This window comes from Cygnus olor, chromosome 2 (genome assembly GCF_009769625.2).
Source record: "Cygnus olor isolate bCygOlo1 chromosome 2, bCygOlo1.pri.v2, whole genome shotgun sequence".
Classification (NCBI taxonomy): Eukaryota; Metazoa; Chordata; class Aves; order Anseriformes; family Anatidae; genus Cygnus; species Cygnus olor.
Window position 1 is genome coordinate 125,776,453 of NC_049170.1, and position 21,113 is coordinate 125,797,565.

The 21,113-nt window shown below is 37.8% G+C and overlaps 1 protein-coding gene across 1 annotated transcript in view; it reads right to left on the reverse strand.

Moving 5' to 3' along the window:
• SLCO5A1 (solute carrier organic anion transporter family member 5A1) overlaps window positions 1-21,113 on the reverse strand; it is a 78,675-nt gene that overhangs the window by 39,721 nt on the left and 17,841 nt on the right. The window contains exons 2-3 of the mRNA XM_040547774.1: window positions 7,390-7,522; window positions 1,690-1,916 (exon numbers count right to left, since the gene is read on the reverse strand). Coding sequence (XP_040403708.1) covers window positions 1,690-1,916; window positions 7,390-7,522 — 360 coding nt within the window. The remainder of the gene's footprint in view (window positions 1-1,689; window positions 1,917-7,389; window positions 7,523-21,113) is intronic.

The window sequence follows — 21,113 nt, forward strand, 5'->3', positions numbered from 1 at the left end:
TGAAACTCAATGGGAAGTATAAATTGTACATGGCATCTCAGAAGAAGCAATGCTAAATGACTTAGACACATGTGGTCCTTTTTCCTTCCCATTATAAATGAAATTACATCAACTGAGAAGCTTGAGGCATGATCTCATTCCATAAAGCCCACTTAAACTTGAAAAATAATTAAATGACAGTGCATTCCTGCTGCAGGCCCTCTTTGCTAGGGCAAATGACACCTAATAGGAAAGCTATTATCAGTTTATAGCAAAATACTTTTCTCTGTGTTATCTCGACTCGCTCAGTGTCTTTCTGACGTGTGGAATACAATGCTGTTTTTCACTGTTCCACATGGCAAAGTTTCTCTTCTAAAGAAAATGAAATGTTTTGTATAGGAGAAGCTCTAATTTGGAGGCACAAGTATTATTTTAATCTAGGATTTTGTCAGTAGAAGGTACACTACACATTTAGGCTGATATATACCTTAGACACTTACAACATGACCTGGAAGGTGAAATTATGTTCAGAAATGGAGAACCAGCATCAGGAAAATCCTCCAGATGCAGAGTTTGGCTGAACACCTGTATCTTTTCCAGGCACACCTACAGGATGAAGCAGTTGCTCTACTGTGACATTGCCAGCAATGGTTAGAAAGGAGTCCAGACTGATCTCCTGTTCCTACCTCCCTGACCTAGTTGAGAATGCCTTGATAGGAGAACCCCACAACTACTTTTGCTAGGCAGAGGCCTATAGGTTTGAAGGCCCAAAAAAAAAAAAAAAAAAAAAAAAAAAGAGTTTAGAGTACAAATGATGTCTAATGACACAAATGACATTTCATGATTTCTCTAAGTCCTAATTGCATCAGAGTATCATAAACCTGGAACACTCAGCTTTCATATCACAGAAATCAGGGTGGACAAAACAGCATTGATAACACATAGGCATTAAGTTTCTTTCATTTTTGTCCTGTACTATTCAATATTATGACACTTGTAAGCCTACATTGTGAACTTCTAATTTACTTGTTTCACATTGATTCATTTTTAACAGCACTGCATTTCTTCCCATGGCATTTTATCCATCACTAGTAGTGACTGTTAAATTTCACATTAATATTTTACTTGTCAATCTTTAGAACTCTTCTTGTTTCAAAATTAGCACTGGTTTCATTCATTCTCGCCTTTGGAAAACAAAAAAAGCTTGCAATACACAATAGCCAGGTAATGCATATGAAATAAAACAATCTTCTCCAGTTAACTTGCTAAAATACATGAAGGTAATTTAACTCACTTACTAGTATTCCTTTTTACTTGTTTTGCTTCTTTTTCAGAAGAGCACTTTACACACAATAGTGTGAAGGACAGCTTAAGCAAGTATGACAACTGCAAACCGCAAGGTGCACAAACGTGCCTGGTAATGGAGGTCATATAGTTTCATACAGTTATATGACCTTACAGTTTGTCATATAACTATAGCAAACAGACCACCTATTTGTCACTGATACACAATAAACACTTCAATAATTTAAGTAAAGAGATGTCTTACTCTCACGACTGTACTTTGTAATTTTAAAAGACCGTCAATAGAAAAACATAGTATTAAATACAACATGCAAAAAATCTGCCTTCAATTGCACTTCATACAACCCTAGAAGATGAACCTGTAAACAAAATTTAAAGCATTTAAAACTTAAAAACAAACCTCACCTTTAACATTTTTTCCAAATCCCATAGAGGTAGGAACTGCACTGTCTGCTTGTATTTTGCTATTTGTTTTCTCTTTCATAACTTCGTCATCACTTGAGACATCATCAGAGTTCATCTTCTTTTTCTTTTTCTTTTTTTTATGTCGAGGAGGAAGCTTTTTTGGAAAGGTAAACATTGGAAATATCACAAGGAGCATTGCAATGGCACAAAGGAGAAATCCACTCCACCTAACGCCAGGAGATAGGAACAGAAATGAAAGCCAATGCATTACATGAAATAAAAACACCAAAGTGATTATTACAGGCTGTACTAGCTGGAAGGACAAATTTGTAAAATATGGAACATTGAAATTAGAGTAAATTAATTGAGTGGAGGGGAGCTTTTACTGCATTAAAACCTTTTAATTAGAAGATGTTTCTGTCGGCTTTTCTACTGATAAAGGTATTTATACAGAAACCAGCAAATGGTTTCTGAAATAGTGCCAGGTTTGAGTTCCTGTAAGTTTTCCCTTCTGATAACTAGTCAGTACCAAGGTCTTAAAAGTAGGCATTCACTTTTACTTTGCCTTTCTCAGATAATTCACAGTAAAGCAATACAGTATTTCTCTGGATAACATGAAAAAGGTTATCCATGGCATTATCCATGGCATGATGTCCAGATGGATATATCAGGGCTGAATCTGTTCTACTTTCCAGTGCCAAATTCTCAGCGGACTGACTGTCCAACCCTCTCCCTTCCCAGTTAAGAGCTCCCGAAGCCTGGCAATGTGCTGCAGTTCATGCCAGGGCTTACGCCTAGGACCTTGCAGCTCTGCTCTGCTACCATGACCAGAAATACCCCTTCACAAATAGATCCCCTCTTCTCTCCCTCTGTTTTGTAAGAATGGGATACAATCAACCCTACAGAGACCCCTTGGCTCACGCTGAATGACTTGGGGCCTACCCACAGAGGAGGATAGTGCAGGGTGCAGTGCCAGAAACGTGACAACAGTATACACACAATTATCCTCCCTGAGGCCACAAACCTTCAGCAACTTTACCACGGCCACACAGGGCCTTACCAGATTTGCAACAGGGCCTTACCAGAAAGTACACTAGAGTTAACCTTCTGCAGTCAGAAGGCAGGTAGTGCAGTATAACGTAATATAATTTTTCCTCTATGTTTTCCTCTACTGAAAGACTGCAAGGAAACATGTCTAACTCACACCAATGCTTCCATAAAGAAGAATGACCTCAGAAGTCCCCCACAGAGTTCTTCCAATGTACTGAAAGCACGGGTCTCATTAGGTACCAACCTAATTTACACCTTTGCTTGGAAGTTTCGTTGAAGTTAATCACCTTACTCCAACGCTGAAGCACAACAATGAAAGTTTGAAGCTCTTTGCTTTCAAATCACAGTTTGTGGGACAAATTTTATATTTTTGTACATCCTTTACCCTTAATAAAGTAAGCTACCTCAGGAAGCTACTAATTAAATATTTGTGCAAATTTTAAACATTCAAAAGTATAGAGGAGACAGGATTTTTTGCAGAACAAACAAAAATGTTTGACATGACTTTTGCATTGCAAACATACTGCAAACTATATTTTTAAACAAAAGCTGATCCATACACATGTGTAATGGTTTGTGTGATAACAGGTTATGCAAAGGCAAACACCAAACAAACTTCCATGTGTAACACTGATTTTGTTAGTAAGATTGTGCAGGGAGCTTTTGTGAGGCAAATCTAAGTTACTGAAAGTTTTCACTTGTTTCGATATTACATAAACAGAAAATCCTCTATTCACTCATTTTAGCTGATAAAATACATAGATTAGAAACCAGTCTTTCAGAAGGATCAGTCAGCACTATCTGATAGGGAATAAATCGCCAGGCTGAATAAAAATGTAGGAACATCCCTTTCAGGACCTCAGAGGCAGAAGCTGCAAAGCACTGATCAAAGAAACAATCTGTGGCAATAATAGAGAGAAATATGAAACCACCCACTCAGCGGGAAACAGCAAAGGAGACAGGGCCTTGTGATGTAGCACGAGATGAAATTCAAATCCAAAGGGACCATTATGGCAGCATACCAAGTGCTGAAGATGTCACAAATACAGCAGTGTATGTAATTATGTGCACTGTCTACATTTCACATCTTCCTGGAGCAGTATCAAAGAACTGGGAAACAGACAAAAGAGGATATCAAAAATAATAAAGACACCTACAATGGGAAATGAGAGGTCAGAATGGGATCTGTATTAATTAAAAAGCCCTTGATTTCCTGTGTTCTTGAAGTCAAAGAAAATATGCAGAGGAATACCTCAAAGGTATCTGCACAAGCCCTAAGACCTCAAATAAAAGCAATTAAAACTAAGGAAGGACCAGAGAGTGCTGGAGGAATTCCTTTAAACTTCTTCCACTTGTGTGGAATGATGATGAAAGACTATATAAGAAGATCCAAGTATTAAACAGATTCAGAACTAGGTAAACACTTCAAAAAGTGTCAGCAAAAGAAAATTTGATTCAAAGCACTTGACAGGCTGCCAAGGGCTACTCCACAACTAACGAGATCCCTATACCGCACATTAGCAGTTCTTAAAGACAACAACATGACAGATGATTTCTAACAGATGTCCCCACAGTTACCACATTTGAATAAAAAGCAGTTTTAAACATTTGATGGGATGGCAAAGACAGCTGGCCTGTAATTTAGCCCAGAGCACCTACAAAAAACAGGTGTGCAAAACCCAGGTGTGCAACCCAAGTTCTGCGAAACAAGGAAAATCAAATCAGAAACAACCCCGAGAGCAGCACTTACTTTATCAGGTCTGACATGAGATAAACCAGGTTGCCTGTCCTGCATATATGCAAAATACCTCTTCGAAAGGAGCAGCTTAAGTAAAAAATAGACCTCTGAGCAATTTTTGTTGCTGTATATCACAGTTGCTATATCTTGTCTGTAATCATTGCCTCCTTTAATAGTGGAATTTTTCCACTGGTCCCTGTGATAAGTAGAATTAGGAACCTTACAGCTATAATAAACGGAAGATGAAAATCAAAGACACTAATTCACTTCAAAGGAGACGAGGCTGAAAAATCTCAAATATGACTGCCCATTAGCTTATCTCAACTGCACTCTACTTTTGAAAAGCATGTCAGCTCTCTGAAGTAAGTGCTAGACTACTCTTATATTTCAAATTGTTAGATTACATACATAAATATAAACTTGGCTACGTGGCATTTCCCTGCAAGGAGAAAATGTCACAGTCCCAGAAAACAGACTTCAATGGAAGGAAAGTCTACACTTTCAGAGCCCTCTGTAACCAGGCAGTCATTAAGTAACAAGGGACAAAGGACCAGTTGTCATACCATTAGGGTTGTAATTTTAAAGGGTAGATAAAGCCTCAGAAAAGAAAAGAGAATAATGCACAGATGCTCTAAGCACCACTTTTATTATAAGCCACCACAAATAGTGAAACTAATTACCAGAGATTTGACAGCAGGCAATACTCTTGAGAAATTTAACAGAAAAAAAAATAGAGACCCAAAACCAAAAGAGTAATACAGAGACCTGGAACACCATTTGGCAGTAGCCAATCTACTGATTTAACCAGCGTGATGGAAAAAATGAATGACTTTTACTTTTCTGTGCTGGCTAGAACACGACTCGCCTGCTGAGATCCTGTGACAGCTGATTTCCTGCCCTTCCTTCAGTCTTATTTGCATCACTTCTACCAGCACCCCTGTCCAAAATTGAAATCACCAAGATACCTGTTCAGGTGATATTGGAGTTACATAAAACCCATTTAGCAGTTTAACATAGAATCTTCCAAATGCACAAACTAGGCTCCTTAGTCCCTTTTGCTTGCAAGGCCTGGCACAGGAGATACTCTCAAGGCCTGAGCACAGAAATATTTGTATGAGGTGACTTCTCACCGCTACTGCCACAGGTTTGTTGGCTACAGCACTCCTGAAGGATGCTGAGGATCCAACCCTGGCACTCAGTCTTCTGAGTGAGGGAAGTTGAACTTGTAATTCATGAGAAAGGACAGGCATTTTTTGCCAGATCTCTCTTATACATTTGGCTATGACAACGTTACAGATATCCAAGCTAGCTGTATACTAGCAGTAGTGGCAGTCCATCTGCTGCGGCACAGAACTCGGTGCACCTGGCCTGAGAAGCAGCTAACTGCTTTGGTTATGTCCATGCTGCTTTGGTTATTTTATCCTTAACTCATGTGTTTAAGCTACAACCACAGAGATGTGCCCACACTACAAGGCAATAACATCAGTGGTTACATTATAGACAAACACAAAAGTAAAGCTTGCCCCACTTTCACCTAGCCCCATTAATTTCAATTAATGGATACATTTATGGGCCTGTTCAAGATTTCAGCTGAATAACTGAAACATTTCCCTAACTGAAACACTTCCCTAAAAACACATGAAACATAAGAATTTTACTAAGAATGTATAATAATTTGCTCTGGTTTCAAATCTCTTATTCAAAATTAGTCAAAGCACTTTTTAACAGTGTAGTACATTCACATCACAGATCCTTCCTGTGAGATATGTCAGTATATATATGTGTGTATATATATATATATATATATATATGTCAGTATATAAATGAGAGCACAGAGTCATTAGCCCCAAGGTCACAGGTGAACTGAGCACTCAGGTTTGCTCTTCTCTCATTGAAAATTCAGCTAGACCCGTGCAGCAATGCTCTTGGGCTAAGTAAGATATATAAAGCAGTGATAAACCTTCAAAGACTTAAGAACACTCTAAAGAATTATTTTTTCATATCAAACTGTCAGGAATGATCACTGTAGGATAAAAAGAAACAGATATGGTCTAATTGAAGTGGCATAGCGACAAATACTAATACAGTGCAGAAGAACCGAATCTGTACTCTATACAATACTGGGGTCAAGAATCAGAGAAAAAACACATCAAAGATGTGCTGAAACAAAAGCAAGCCCCCCAGCTTCTCTAGAGAGCCAACAAAATGATTGAAGGATGCTGATAAGCTCCTTGAAATAAACCACCAGCACAACTAACAGCTGAGATGCACAGTAGGGGCACAGTTCCTCCTGAGATGACAAACTTCAGTCTTTTCTGGGCTTGCATGAAGATTTCAAGACATATTTATGAATTACCTGAAAAAAAGCCAGTCAAAGCATCCTCAAGACCCGCTTCCTCAAGAAGACGTTTCCAAGCAGGCCACATATCAAAGGCCGCACAAAGACATCATCTAAGGATTATGGTCGTTACATCTCAGCACTGCTGGAAACCTACTATTTACTAGAGAATAATGTGATGGTTTATATCATCTGCTACTCAAACACAAGCCATCCATCATCCAGAGTTACAAGGCCAGAAAGGCCGTGTTCTGACACCATCCTATCTCCTTCTAGACAACGGTAAACGAGTTTACTATTTCTCATTTGGATAACAGAGTTCAGCACTTCTAGCTGCCTGTTTTGGAAAACCAAAGCTGGGATTTATCCAGCTTCCATCAGGAAGGGATAGGTCCTGGGAAGCAGTGACCTTGATAACCTCATAAAATAATCAATATTCTGTCCTGCCATTCCTGTACTGAGTGCTGTCACTCAGCACCCACATTTTCAGTCAGAGCAAGTTATGATTTCCCACCCTGTCTCAAGTCCCTACTGGCAATTTAGAGAGTAGCTCTGAAAAATGCTTGACCCTTACCAGTTTCCAATGAATCGGGGATCACTCTGGTCAATATAAACAGTTGTCCTAGGATCAACATAGAAACCAATAAGAAGTCCTCCCAGTAAGTAGCCAGCTGCAGGACCAAGTGCTCCCATTACATACATGATGGCTGAGGAAATAAAAGATCAGAGTTGTTAATCAATAACACCTCACTAGTTATTTGCATGTAAATTGGGGATCTAAAAGTGAAGGATGCCTCTTAAAGCAAGGAATTTTGTACCCCAGAAATTTCAGAGCCCTTTTTTGCAATCTTCAAAGGCAGCAATTTCTGTATAAGTAAAATATCAATAAGGAAATTACTGCTTTCTGCACATTTTCAGTCAAATTACAGATGGAAGTATACACTATTTTGGCATTTTGGATGGAAAGCAGATATCATTTTGACAATATTTTTCATATTTGGTAACATTTCCTTTGAATAAAAACTTAAATTTTAAAACATTAACAGAAAAAAATATAAGTAATGGTAAGCAAACAGAAAAGCGAAGAATAAAAATAATGTATGGCACCAAAGAACAAAGTACTATGTTCCAACTTAGTTACCATCAGATTAACACTGGATTTTAAAGAACCATCAAAGTTTAGAAATCAAATACTCCTATTTTGGAGATTGACAGAAATATGTTTTTATCTGTGCAACCACAGACTTGGCCCTGTTGTACACACTGCTACCAAGAGATCATATATGCTATATTTCCACAAGACTCCTGCCTTGTTCAGGACATTTAAAATTTTAATATTATTAAGGAAATTTCCTAATTTAAAAAAGCAAGTTAAATGAAAAAAAAATCTCAGTTGCAAACATACAAGCATATATTTTACAACATCATTGTTCTGAACATTGGATGACAGCAAAATCCTTATCACTCGAAATAACAGAGTAGGCTCCTGTCTGTGTCTTGTACACGATATTCTTCACAGTGGAGCCTCCAGTTCTTGCCGTTCAATCATCCATTGAGAAAGCATCGCAGCTTCCATTTGGCTTGTGTGCCAGTGCTGTCAGGAGCAAGGGTGAGACAGAGGCAAGAAAAGACGGTAGATGTGTTTCATCTTAGAGTGGGGCCAAGCTGCCACTGGACCACGGACCCAGGAAAACTTTCTGCAGCTCCCAGTACAGACATAGTTGTGAGACACGAGCAGGAGCAGACAAAAACATCTGTTGCTTGCTGACAAGAACTGACTGCTGAGATTTAGAAATCCTGCTCTCGTTTCCAGCTTTTGAAAGGTAGATAATTTAAAGGCTATCATTTGTCTTGCCCTTAAATACTGTCAGTTCCACTCCTTTCCTCTTCTACTTCTGCAAATCCCAAATCAACTTCTGAACTAAGCCAAGGTCAGTTACCTCAGCCTTAAAAATAGACACCTTTACCAAGATCCATATATTCTTGACCACACAACCATAGCTATCTTCCACAAATTGTTCTCATATTCTCCATCTATTTTCTTCCTTAATGCATTTTGCAGCACTCATCCCTTTTAACATGCTGCTCTTCTGCTTCCCATACTGGCTGTCTGGAAGCATGAAAGACCAGATGGGTTATAAGGGATGCTCTTTGCTGTACACTTCCATGTCTGAGACCACAAAAAAATCAAACTCCAGCAGCACAGCAACATTTGCTTAGGTGCTGCAGTCTCACTACGCAGCACATCAGAAGAAACCTGATTACCGAACTATCTGATAACAACATCTTCACTCCAAAATCTCCACCGCCACATGGTTTCTGCGGACCAGTTGCTCTCCCTGGCAGTGTGCAGGCTCCATACTGTTTGGTCCCATCCTCAGTCAGACGTGCTGCAGCCTGGGGTTGCATAACGGGGTTGTAAGCGCTTGGGCTTCTGTGCTACCAGGTATAGCAAACTATATCTCACAGGCAAGACAATTAAAAGGAAATCAATAGATCTGCCTGATTAAGCCAAATAACTTGTACATTTTCATCTAATGTTTTGAAAGAAGAGAAGGAAAAGAACAATCTCATGAGTAAGAAGGTGACATTTATCAAAGAGCTAGAGTGTGAAAAAAAAAATCACAGAAGCTACCACAAAAAGTAAACTGCGTATAGAAAAAAATGTCTTCAGACTGCAAAATGATTTATTACTTTTAAGTTACTCTTTCTTAAACACATTTTCAATTTTTATGAAACTGCAATGACTGGATTTCTCTAAAGTCGTTTTTGCATAATGGTTTCCAGAACTGTGTTCACTATTTAAATTTATTCCAGACATGTTCCCCTCTGGATTGATTGCAAACAATCCTTTGCATGTGTAAAATGCTCCACGAGACATTGTAACACTGCTACTTAATGGTAAGTGGTTAGGAGAAAAACATGCTAACTGTTATTTGTAAAATCCACATCATAAGGAAGGGAAAAAAATAAAATAAACTCATTCCACTATAATAAATTATGTTCAATAATGTTTCATTGGAAAATTGATTCAAACAACTACAGCAACCTCAGGTCCCTAAAAAGTTTACAGAAAGGAAGCACAAAGGGAGTAAAAGAGTGACCTAAGCCATTCATTTCAGCATTCAGAAAAAATACTTATGCTGTATTTATTCAGCCTCAAGTCCACTAACGAAATAGGCAAAATGCAGCAACTGTTTAGGTTTAGAAGTACTACTCGGCACTTGCATTATATATACCTGGTAACCTCAGAGGATATTCTTAGTAAGCAGGAATACTGTAGAGTAAAAATAAAAATATCAGTGTACACTGTGCTCCTGTAGAGTAGGGGATGCTGCCAACCATTTCAAAAGTATTTTTAAATTACTATATGCTGTTCAGATTTCAAGATTTTTTTTTAAATGTAGCTTACAGATAACATGTAACATTCTGGATTTTTCAGAAAATGGGGGTGCCCCACATGTCTGGTCCAGGGCATAAGGAAACACGTGAGCACATGAGCTCCACAGCTGCCATTTTAGGACACTTTGCAGCACCTTCTCCAGCACCCAGTAATGACCACTATCACAGACCAGATACCAACTGCAGTAAATTGATCTGGATTTCTAAATAGGACTAAAGGTACCGCATGGCAAGTAAAATATGCAGGTATTTCAAAACGGGGTACTTGAAAAAGTCTGCCCCAAACCTTGCTGTGAAAGTGAAGGTAGAGCCATCTCCAGGAGTCAGCATGGCAGGTTGCTCTGCGATCCTGGACCTGTGAAAGTCTGACCACAGACTCCATGATATTGCACCCCAGTGCCTGGGAAAACTGATTCCCAAAGAGGCCGCCGAGATTGGTGGATGATATAGAGAGGAAACTAACGAGGAAACAGATTCAGTCAGGGCATCATCAAACCTGAACCCTCTTCACAAACAGAAATTTCCGCAGACAACTGCTCCATAACGTTTTGCACTCAGGCCACCAGAAGGTCTGCAGCTTCTTGATGAAGAAGGTTCTGAAGCACGGAGGTGATGTGGGAGCACCTTCCTTTCAGCCCCCTGCCTGGCATTTCAGCTGGCCCTCTTTGGGCTGCCCTTTTTGGGCCACAGTCAGGTCTTGATCTAGGAAGATGCTCTGATTTAACTGCAGAGAAGTTTTGACTACAGAAGTAACAAACATTTGTTATCAAGAAGCATGTAGGAATGCTATGTTGCCAAGGCAGGCTGCGTGGCATCCAGATGATTTTTTAATCGTAGGAGTTGGACTCAATGATCCTGGTGGGTCCCTTCCAACTCAGGATATGCTATGATTAAGTTGCACTTAAGGAAATTCTGGATTTGCCTCTCAAGCTCTGAGCCATAATCTTGACAGGTGCTTATATGTGCAAGCTATCTTCAAATTTCTTAAATCATAAAAAATGTACTATAAAATAGCAGTAATATCTCCTTTTTCATGATAAAATAGAGACGATGTGTGCTATATGTTACAGTTCTGTTCCAAAGTATAAGTCATCTTCCAGAAATAAATAGGGAAACTATTGTTAATACAGACATATGGGCTACAACAGATATCTAATTCTCTTCTGATTGGTTTCCACTGATGAATTTGTACCTTTCAGAATTACTGTATTAGCCATATCCACACTCAATACTGGCAAGTCACTGAGTACAATTCTCAGGGAACGTGGCTGTCTCTAGGAAGAAGTACCTGCAGATCAGCCACTCTTAGCTGAATTATATTTGAGGACTACTCGTTACATTCAACACAACCAGCTCAGGTCAGACCTTGCAAATGTATTTTTATTTTTCTTTCCCAGAGCTTGTAATAGCTTGCTGGTGCTGTGATGTAGGATCTTCTGTCTTCAAACCAAAGCACAGGATAGTCTACTGAAATTACATGTCATTTAGAGAGATAATTTCAAAGACCAAAAAGACCTTGTATATTCTTTCAAGTTTCCCTTTTCTTTCAAGAGGTCAGTGTTGTGGGGAGAAGTTTGCACTAGCAAGCATACCTCATTCTCTAGGTACAGCTTCTCTTCAGATTGACCAGGGACAGCCTTTCCCTGCCCTCCCTAACCTGGTCTTTCAGATCGTAGTTCTACATCTGACATAGACTGTAGAAGAGTAAAAATATCCTAGTTCAGACACACTTAGTTAACTGTTCATTATATATCATTGTCCCACTGATATCTATCAAGCTAGAGGTATTTTAGTTCCATTGTTTTATTTGGGGAGCTTCTCTGCCTCACTGAGGATGCCCTTGGCATGGCATATTATCTCAGGTGCAGTACCATAATAACACGGCTACATGGCTTGTTGGCTATGGCTAGCTACGCTTAGACACAAATGTCTGTCACAGCTAAGATGCTGGATGGGAGAAAATGGGAGTCAAAGCAACTGTAAATGAATTACACATGGAATTTACCTACCTAAGTGAAATAGGATTAAGCAACGTCATTTTTCTCCATTGAAAAGCTTATCCTGGGACATGTTTCAATGAATGCTGCCATTTTGACAAAAATGGAAATAGGAGGACTTTTTTCTTCCAGAGAAGACTCTGCATAGCCTCTACATAGTTGCAGCAAAGTCTCTATGATAGCAATAAGATTGACTGAATCCTCTACGGGTCCAAAAATCCCTATGTTCACAACACATGCATAAAATTACTTGGTTGCCAAATATACTTTTTTAGTATACCCAGAGCACAAATATGTACTTAAACAGAGGTCACAAAAACACCTTCCCTTTCCTCCTCTAATTGCACCAAATGACAACTTCAATATGTTTTGTGTATGGGAATACACAACATATCCCTGTGGCATCTTGAAATGCATACCATGTTACTCCTCCAACTTTGACTTTTTGCATTAGTAATGCTAACATCAGTTAAAGTAACAGGCATCACGTTGTGCCTAGAGGAACAGAAAGTCCACATTAGTGGCCTACACCAGGTCATGTAGCTTCTGGGTTCAGAAAAAGCCACTTTGGTTTAAGAGTAAAAACAAAGGAACACATCGCTCGGTACCTCTCATCTCTGTGTACACACACATGTCACCACACAGAGTTTATCACTGGATGGAGAGGAACATTTCTCAAAGGTCCCATTGTTGCAGTCTTGGCAGCACATCACCACAGTACAACTGTTCATTTCATACATGTGTAAGGCAAGCAGAATTTAACTTTTATTCTGTTTTCAATCAAAATTTAGAATTTGCAAATTCCTGCAAAAGCTACAGTGTTCATTCTGGAATATTTTTATTTCTTTTTCATATGCAAGCTTTTTCCTGCAATAGAACTTCAATTTTGGTAGATTTTGCAGGATACTTTTTAATGAGATACAGACATAATCCTTTTTTATGTGTAGATTTCAAATTTTTACTCCAAAAATTTCATTGTCATTATAAAATTAAGCTATAGACTAGGAAGCAGAGGTACAAAAAATAAAATAAATCACCTACAGTTACGTAGTAGAGCAGAAAGGCCAGGAGTATAATTTACTTCACCAAAGCAATAACTGTGTCCTGCCTGCTGAACAACACTCATCCTGAAAGAACAACACAAGGGAGAATAAAAATAACTCAAAAACAAAACGCTTATGAATTCGTAAGAAATGGCCCATGTTTATAGGTTACCTGTCTACAAGCTGAGGAATGAGCTTTAACAGAAATGGCAAAATGAACTTTACATAATTCTGACTGAGTTCTCTGTATGTTAGGAGATTTAGGGGACTACAAGAAGAAAGAAAGAAAGTCACAAGGGGTTACAGACTGGGATTTTGTAAGCCAAAGAAGCAGTGCCATGCGATGGTACCACGGCATCCTCTCTACTCCTACTGGCAGCATGTTTCCTATAAATACTGAGCTGTGCTGTCACTGAAGAGTAAACAGCAGGATATTTCTTCGGGGTGGAGAGCAGGTTTTGATTCACTCACAGAACAAAGCTGGCAGGCAGAGACTTCAATGCAGAACACGACTGATTCCCAAGCCCTCCCCAACCCCTCTCGTGTCGCAGCACCTGTGATGGAGTGGCAAGGAGCAAACATAAGGCAGCTTCCAAAGAAGCATTACTCTGCCAAAAGGCACATTTACCTCATTTGTCTAAATTCACCCACAGAGAAAGCTATCCCAAAAAAAACGTAAGTTTTAACCACACTTTTGAGCCTGAGGACACAAAACTAAGAGGACTTGTGAGCAGAAGCCAGGCGTACTTCACAAAAGCCTTGAAGTCAGGAAATCATGCAGTTCGCTTCCTTCTTTTCTTCATGAACACCCAGCCAACCCTATCTATACATGCTTTAGGAGATTTTTCTTTTATGTGGTTATTTGCTTAGGAAAAAAAAAAAACAATGCTTTGAGCATTGTTGCATTTCAGATAACAATGTAAAGTTCAAAACTTTCAATTATTTCCTTTCAAAACATATTAGAGTTACCACAACTTTAAAAGTGTATCAGATCCAATGTCATATGCAAAATAATAAATAGAGAAACAAACCTACCCCAGTAGCCTGCCTTGATCTTTGTATAGAATGTGTTTGAAAATACTTTCACAAGCAGATTCAACAGGTCTGGAAGACAAATTTTTAGAGAAGCATAGACAAAACATAATCTTACATGCCTACCACGCAAACTAAAATGAATGGTCCAGCTCACAACTCTATTAAAAAATTCTGAAATTTAAATTAAATATTAATATATGCAGTGACTTGCTGATATCAGATTAAAAGCATTATATTTTTAGTATTAAATCTGTAAGAGAATAGTAAGATATCATTTGTATCAAAACAAATTCATTTCCTAGCTTAAAGAGCTGTCATTTCTAAACTGCTTTATGCTTTTTTTCTCCATTTGTGACCATATTCTAAAATACTACAATCATTTTCACAGGACCCAATTCTAATGTCACAAAAAACAGGGAAATAAGCCCAAACAAAACATGCTAAAATCAACTGCTTATGCCAATGTGTATCTCCCACATACAATGTCACTGCAATGCTGCTCCGTATCACTCACTATGCTATGGAGTCACAAGGACTACAAGGCAAAATTTCACCGGACTCAGCACGTGTCATTAGGATACACTATCAATAAGTATCTGCATCCAATGCAAAATTTTAAAACACTCAAAATATTGAAAAATAAAGGTTTGCATTTGTACCAAGCTATTTCAGCCCTAGAGAGCCCTAGGTAAAAGATTGCCCCAAGGAAAACTACTCCAATGCTTAAAATGAAGTCTTTATTTCTTTATTCCTAAAAACAGAGAAATTCTGTTAAGTAGAAACCCAACAGTCAACTGGAAACCATTCTGCTCTTTAGAGACAATTCTGTTTCATTTACAATTAACTTCTTCTTACTATTTGTTTTCTGAAAAATCTGTCTTTTCTGTCTTTATATTCATCTATAAATAATCATTTGCTGATAACATTACCAAGTATGACTTGTGGTTATTAAGTAAATATGGGAAAGGAAGATCTGCTGCAAGAGTTCAGTGAAAACAGCTGCAATTTTCATGTGCAGTTTCCAAAACAATGTGGTTAACTGAATTAAGACACCATGCATGAGAAAATTCTTGGATCAGATAATTAAGCATATCAAGCATTATCAGACTTTAAACAAATTTTAAGGAAAGAACCTTCTGGTGACAGTATTACAAAAGCACACACAGCTATCTCTGATTCGAAGAATACCCAAAGTCCTTACTGATGTAAATGGTTTGTGTGACCAAAGATGAGCTTGTCTATACTTGCAGAATCTGAACCTAAATTGAAAACAAAGATGCTCTGACATTCTTCCTACAGACTAAGAGGTATTAGGCACTTTAGGTCTCGTAAAGAAACGTTTTTTAAAAAACAAGTGTCAACAACTACTTAAACACATGAATAAGAGAACAACCAAAACTGTCTTTCTCAAGCCTCCAAGGTATTTTTCCACAATTTTGATGTGGAAATGCACTTTTATTGAAATTTATCTCTCAGACAAACACGCTCACTACTTGTACTGAATGCAATTAGGATGTCAAAAGATGAATTGAATGGCAAAACTTTGCTCTTAGCTGTTTTTCTCTGGAAATCAGTTATCAAAAAAGCTCTGCATCTTACCTCCAAGTTTTTCAAGTCCCTGTCAGTATGTTGCATTATAAATATAACGACTCCCAAGATGGTTACTAGCTCTCTGTTCCCAGACTTTGACTTTTAAAAAAAAAAAAAAGAAAAAGTTTTCTGAACATATTTTCTTATGTGGCAACATTTAACTAGTAGAACTAGGCAGACATCAACCATTCAGTAAATACCTACTGAGTGCCTCCTTGGCCCCTTCTGAATGCTTGACCTGTCAGCATCCCAAAGTTACCTTCAAAGAAATGTCATAAACGTAACATTCACTTCCATACAGAAAATGATCTACTGTATATAATCACTAACCTAAATCCTAAGCCAACTTCTACTGTAAATCATTTTAAAAACTTTGATCTCCAAAATCCAAGAAATAACTTGTTAGATAATTTATTTCCCATTCATTCCAACACTGAAAGCTAGTGAATTTATTATTCACACAAGCAAGATCCTGTAAGTTAGTGGGGCTATTCTCATGGGGCAGGCAGGCATTTCTGCCATATTAGTCAGTTACGGTCCTAATAACAGGACACTGAAGCTGTCAGCTGTCTTTAAGAGATACTGAAGCAGCCCCTTGACTAATAGTCATTCTTTCCGTTACGTCACGTCAAATGGGAATATCTCATCTCTACCTTTTAATTGCTTGCCTTTGTTTTTCTATTTGTTTGGTAGTTGAAGGAGCATGCACACAGTTACTTTGCATTGGGGACTATCCCCGGGTGTAAATTTAAGCACGTGCTCATGGACTCTGTTGATCTCTTCAAATAAAGTTTCGCTTCTTTAATATTGCTTTTAACTAAACTGGAATGAGGCTGGCTTGGTCATTTGCATCTCATCCCTTTTTCTTTAGATGATCATAACTGAAAAATATCAAACCGTGAAAGCTGAAATTTGGCCTGCAAGCAGACTGACCTCACCAGGTACATCACTAATAATCAAAGGCAAGAGAGAGACTGAAGTATTTCAAAATTAGGTGATTTTAAAATTGCAGTGAGAAAGCTCGGGTCCACAGCCACAAGACCAGCAGAACCCAACAGAGAACAGTACTTCAGAATACTTGCATCCGTCATAGTTTTATATCACGTTCAAGCAGTGTGACCAGGCACGAACATGTCATTCAGGTCCTCTTGTTCCGTTGTGCAGGGAGAGCACACGTACTCTTGGAAAAAAAGGAGGGGAAGAGCCTGGTCAGATTTTTCAGTCGCCGGACCAGATTTGAGAGTACACCATCCCACATCACAGGAAGAACCAGGAATAAGCACCAATTCCTTAGCAAAATCTACATATATTAAGTACCCAATGCCTATGGATCTGGACTTTAATAGTTATTGTGTACAGACTGGGTAACAGCACACACAAATATTAGATTTGCATTGGCAGGTTTGACACAAATTTTGTATACTTCATTATTGTGCAAAAATAGACCCCTTGTGCCTAAGAAAGTAACTGTGAGAACAAAAGTCAGAAAGACCAAATATTCCTCAAATGGAACATTTGACTATCTGGTGATAGTCAAAGACTTTCTATATATATTTATTTTTCCTTTGTCCCACCTGCAAGACAACGGAACAAAGATGTAAAGAAGGAAATTACTTCAATATTCTCTCAGAATTAATTTCCTCTCAAAAATTAGTTTATGCCTAGGAGGCACTGGTTAATTATTGAAAATGTTGGTGATTGTTTTTCCCTCGACTACCTCTCGCTAATAGACTGCAAAGAAGGGCAAGCCAAATATCATTTTTTCATGATTTCCTTGTAAATTGCACTTACATTTTCATCTTTCAAATGAAACAACAGGAATTATAGTTCATTACTCATATCTGACTGAAAATCTGCCTGTAAGCAAAAGCACATTATTCCAGTAATTTGCAGATGACCCCGTTACTTTTACTAACATTTATTGTGTTGCAAAAGAAGTTACTTTTCTACATTCAAAAAGGTTGAAAGCTGCAATAGCCCGAATAAAATAATATTAAATAACATTCGATGAAGTGAAATGCACAGCCCTATAGTCACATTTGAAACCATATTGAAAATATTATTACAGGTCATAGTCTGAAAAAAAAAAATCCATCCATATGTAACAGTTATAAATAGTGGAAGCTATTTTTTTTGGCTATTGGACAACACCACCATTCTATGAAAACCTCTAACAGTTTCAAAATTTGTCCTTCACTCTCATAAGAACAAGCCTTATTTGGGCATTTTCACAAAACTGCAATTATGCTGAAACGCTTGTTTCTGGAACAAAACTTAAATCTTGGGTTCTGGATAGGGGTCTCCTCTCCTTCCCTGTGCCTCTACAGGGGGATTGCACGATAGACTTGAGATTTCATTCACCTCCATGTTCTGCTAGGACAAAGCCGAGTTCTTCACGGCAGCACCAAGAAGATGAATCAAAATGAACTTCTTCACTGTCCGAGCAGTTTCGTTATCAACAACAAATGGATGATAAAAATGTCAGGCTATCTTCTCTACCACTACCCACAACAAAAAGCTTCTGGTATTGATGCAACAGCAAACTGTTCTTAATGGCTTTAGCCACAACTTCTAATAGAATTAGCGCAAAAGAAGTAAAACCACCTAGAAGGATACAGTGCTTAGTCAGATCTTTGACAGCCAGATACCCAGCTCCTAGATCTTAGATATGATCTAACTGGTAGGTCTTGCAGGGAACCCATGCTACGCCTGACCACAGAATGTTCCCAAAGTGCCCTAGCACTCTTGAGACAGTCCCATAAAATACGATACAGAAACGGAGCTGATGATGATGATCCCTGAAAAGGCTCTGCTAAACTCTGATAGATCAAAGAATGTGAATGGCCAGAGATCTGAAAGTCTTTTTTTTTAAAAAAAAAAAAAAAAATACAGAGAGAGACATGGGAACCTAACAGAACCATGGAGGAAAGGGAGGAATACGGTTCTGTAAGAAACTGAAGGGAAGGAAATTCATTTATATATTTACTTTGGACAGAAAACTATCACAAACACCATTTGTTAGCAACAAACTGATTCAATGTATAAATAAGATTGCTCAGCCTGTTTTAGTTGGGGTCCTGAAAGAAATGAATATCCACCTCACAGGAAAAAGTAGATATTGACACGCAAAGTCAACAATCAAATAAGAATTATGAAAATATTTTGTTTTGACATTATTAAGCAATGCATTTTATTTACTTTGGTTTGAATTTATATGTCAAGTAAAAATAATCTTTTTTTTAATGCTAATCTGTGTTCCTACGTAAAAATCAAAATAACGCAATGTAAGTTAAATATTTCACCCTTATCAAAAATAAATCATTTTTATCTACATGAAAAAAAATGACTAAATCAATATATTCTAAAAATCAAGTTTAATTGAGTAATAATTTGTCAGAGCAAACCCAAAAGCATATTTTAATCAGTTCGACTAAATGTCATAGTTTGAACAGAGTGCAGCATCAAGAAAGTAATTACTGTTATAAAAGGTTATTTTTAATGGTAATATTATAATTACATTTGTCTTCCTTTCTAAAATATGAACTGTAACGGTGATTTAGGGCCTCATTTGGAGCTGATTCCCCACCACAGTAAGATATGTTAGTATGTTATAAAAAATAGAAGTGTTACTAACTTGCAATGTTAGCATTTCTAATAAATATATATATATATATATATATATATATATATATATATATTACAGGAATCCTCCCAAGATATTTCCTCCCAAGATATTTCAAAAGTCCATGCATGGTTGATTTTGTAAAATTGAAAAAATTATAATCAGCTATAATTCACTGATTAGGTAATTTAATTATTCAGCTGACATGTTGTGGGAGAAAAATGGCTTTTATTTACTCTGTAATTTTTAAAATTATTTTAGTCTGCAATTTTTTAAATAAAGACTGTTCATTTGTTTCTCCCTTTTGTCAGTGGAATAAGACATGACAGCTTTGTTCCTCAGCTACTTAAATTAGCAGGTTATTAAGCATATTGTAGTTCTCCAGTAGTATAAGGTGCTTTCACATTTAGCAGATAGACATGAAAATCATAGGGGCTATTATTCAAAGCCCTTACCCAGGTAAGAAAAAGACCAGAGCAGGCTCCATGCCCCTTACCCATTTCTCCAGCGTATCAGCAGGAGCCCCAGGACAGGTGGGCTGGCGACCCACTGGGTTATTTACATCAGGAGGATTCAACTGGAAGACGATGACACTTGCATATGCAATCTGCAAACTATCACGGCCTTTAATCAGCTTTAAGCAAGTTAATTGTTGAAACTTTGGGCTTAAGTTTGCAAGGAAGATTAAACGTGAGCCCTTAATCCCACTGAAACTCATTGAAAGTTGGGTCCCTGAGTTCCTTAGGGTCCTTGGGAAACATTAATAACCTGTTATTAAATAACTCTGACAGAGAGTGAGATTGACAGGGAGGCCTTCAAAGGATGACAGTGAAGTTACTCAGAATAACCAAGATTGCAAGTGTTACTAGTGGTCTCTGCTGCTGACAGAGCACAACTGAGTCTAATGACAATCCACTTGGCATCCTTCCCCTCCATGGGAGATTTTTACAAGTGACAGAAGAGAGATGTCTTCGCACGCTGCTGGACCCTTAACCAACTGTTCAGATTCAGACTGACAAATTTGCCCACTAAACAAATGAAAGCACACATCTTACAGGTGATTTTAACAAACTGTATTGCAATGAGATTATTTTATGACAGTATAGACTCAGTATAAATTTAATACAGTGCTCACAAATAGTCACCAAGATGCAGTGAAAGCCTTGCTTTTGCTTCTCGTGAAACAAATGAAGGTATAATGTAAAAGTAAAATAATCAAATACAACAACACTGGCAACTTTTTTAGCTTTTCACTCACTGTTTAAATCATAGTTACTTCTAATAACCTCCATAAATAAAAATACAATCTACAATGAAATATTTGCCTTAAGAACAAAAATCTCTCTGGTTATCACTTTACTTTGAACTAAGGCTATCATGTGAATTATTTGTATGTTAACATAGCATGCTTAGATCCATATTTTTATAGCATTACACAGATAATTATATTTGACGCACTCCTCTCTACAATCTAAATTGCACATTTGTAACAAATTTTAAAAACCACCCCAAGATCACAGTCTTCTGCCATCACTGCTGCCAGTGCCCTCAGAGACCCCAAACCATAACGGAACCAGTTAAAAAAGGGACTTTGCACAACTTGTGAGAA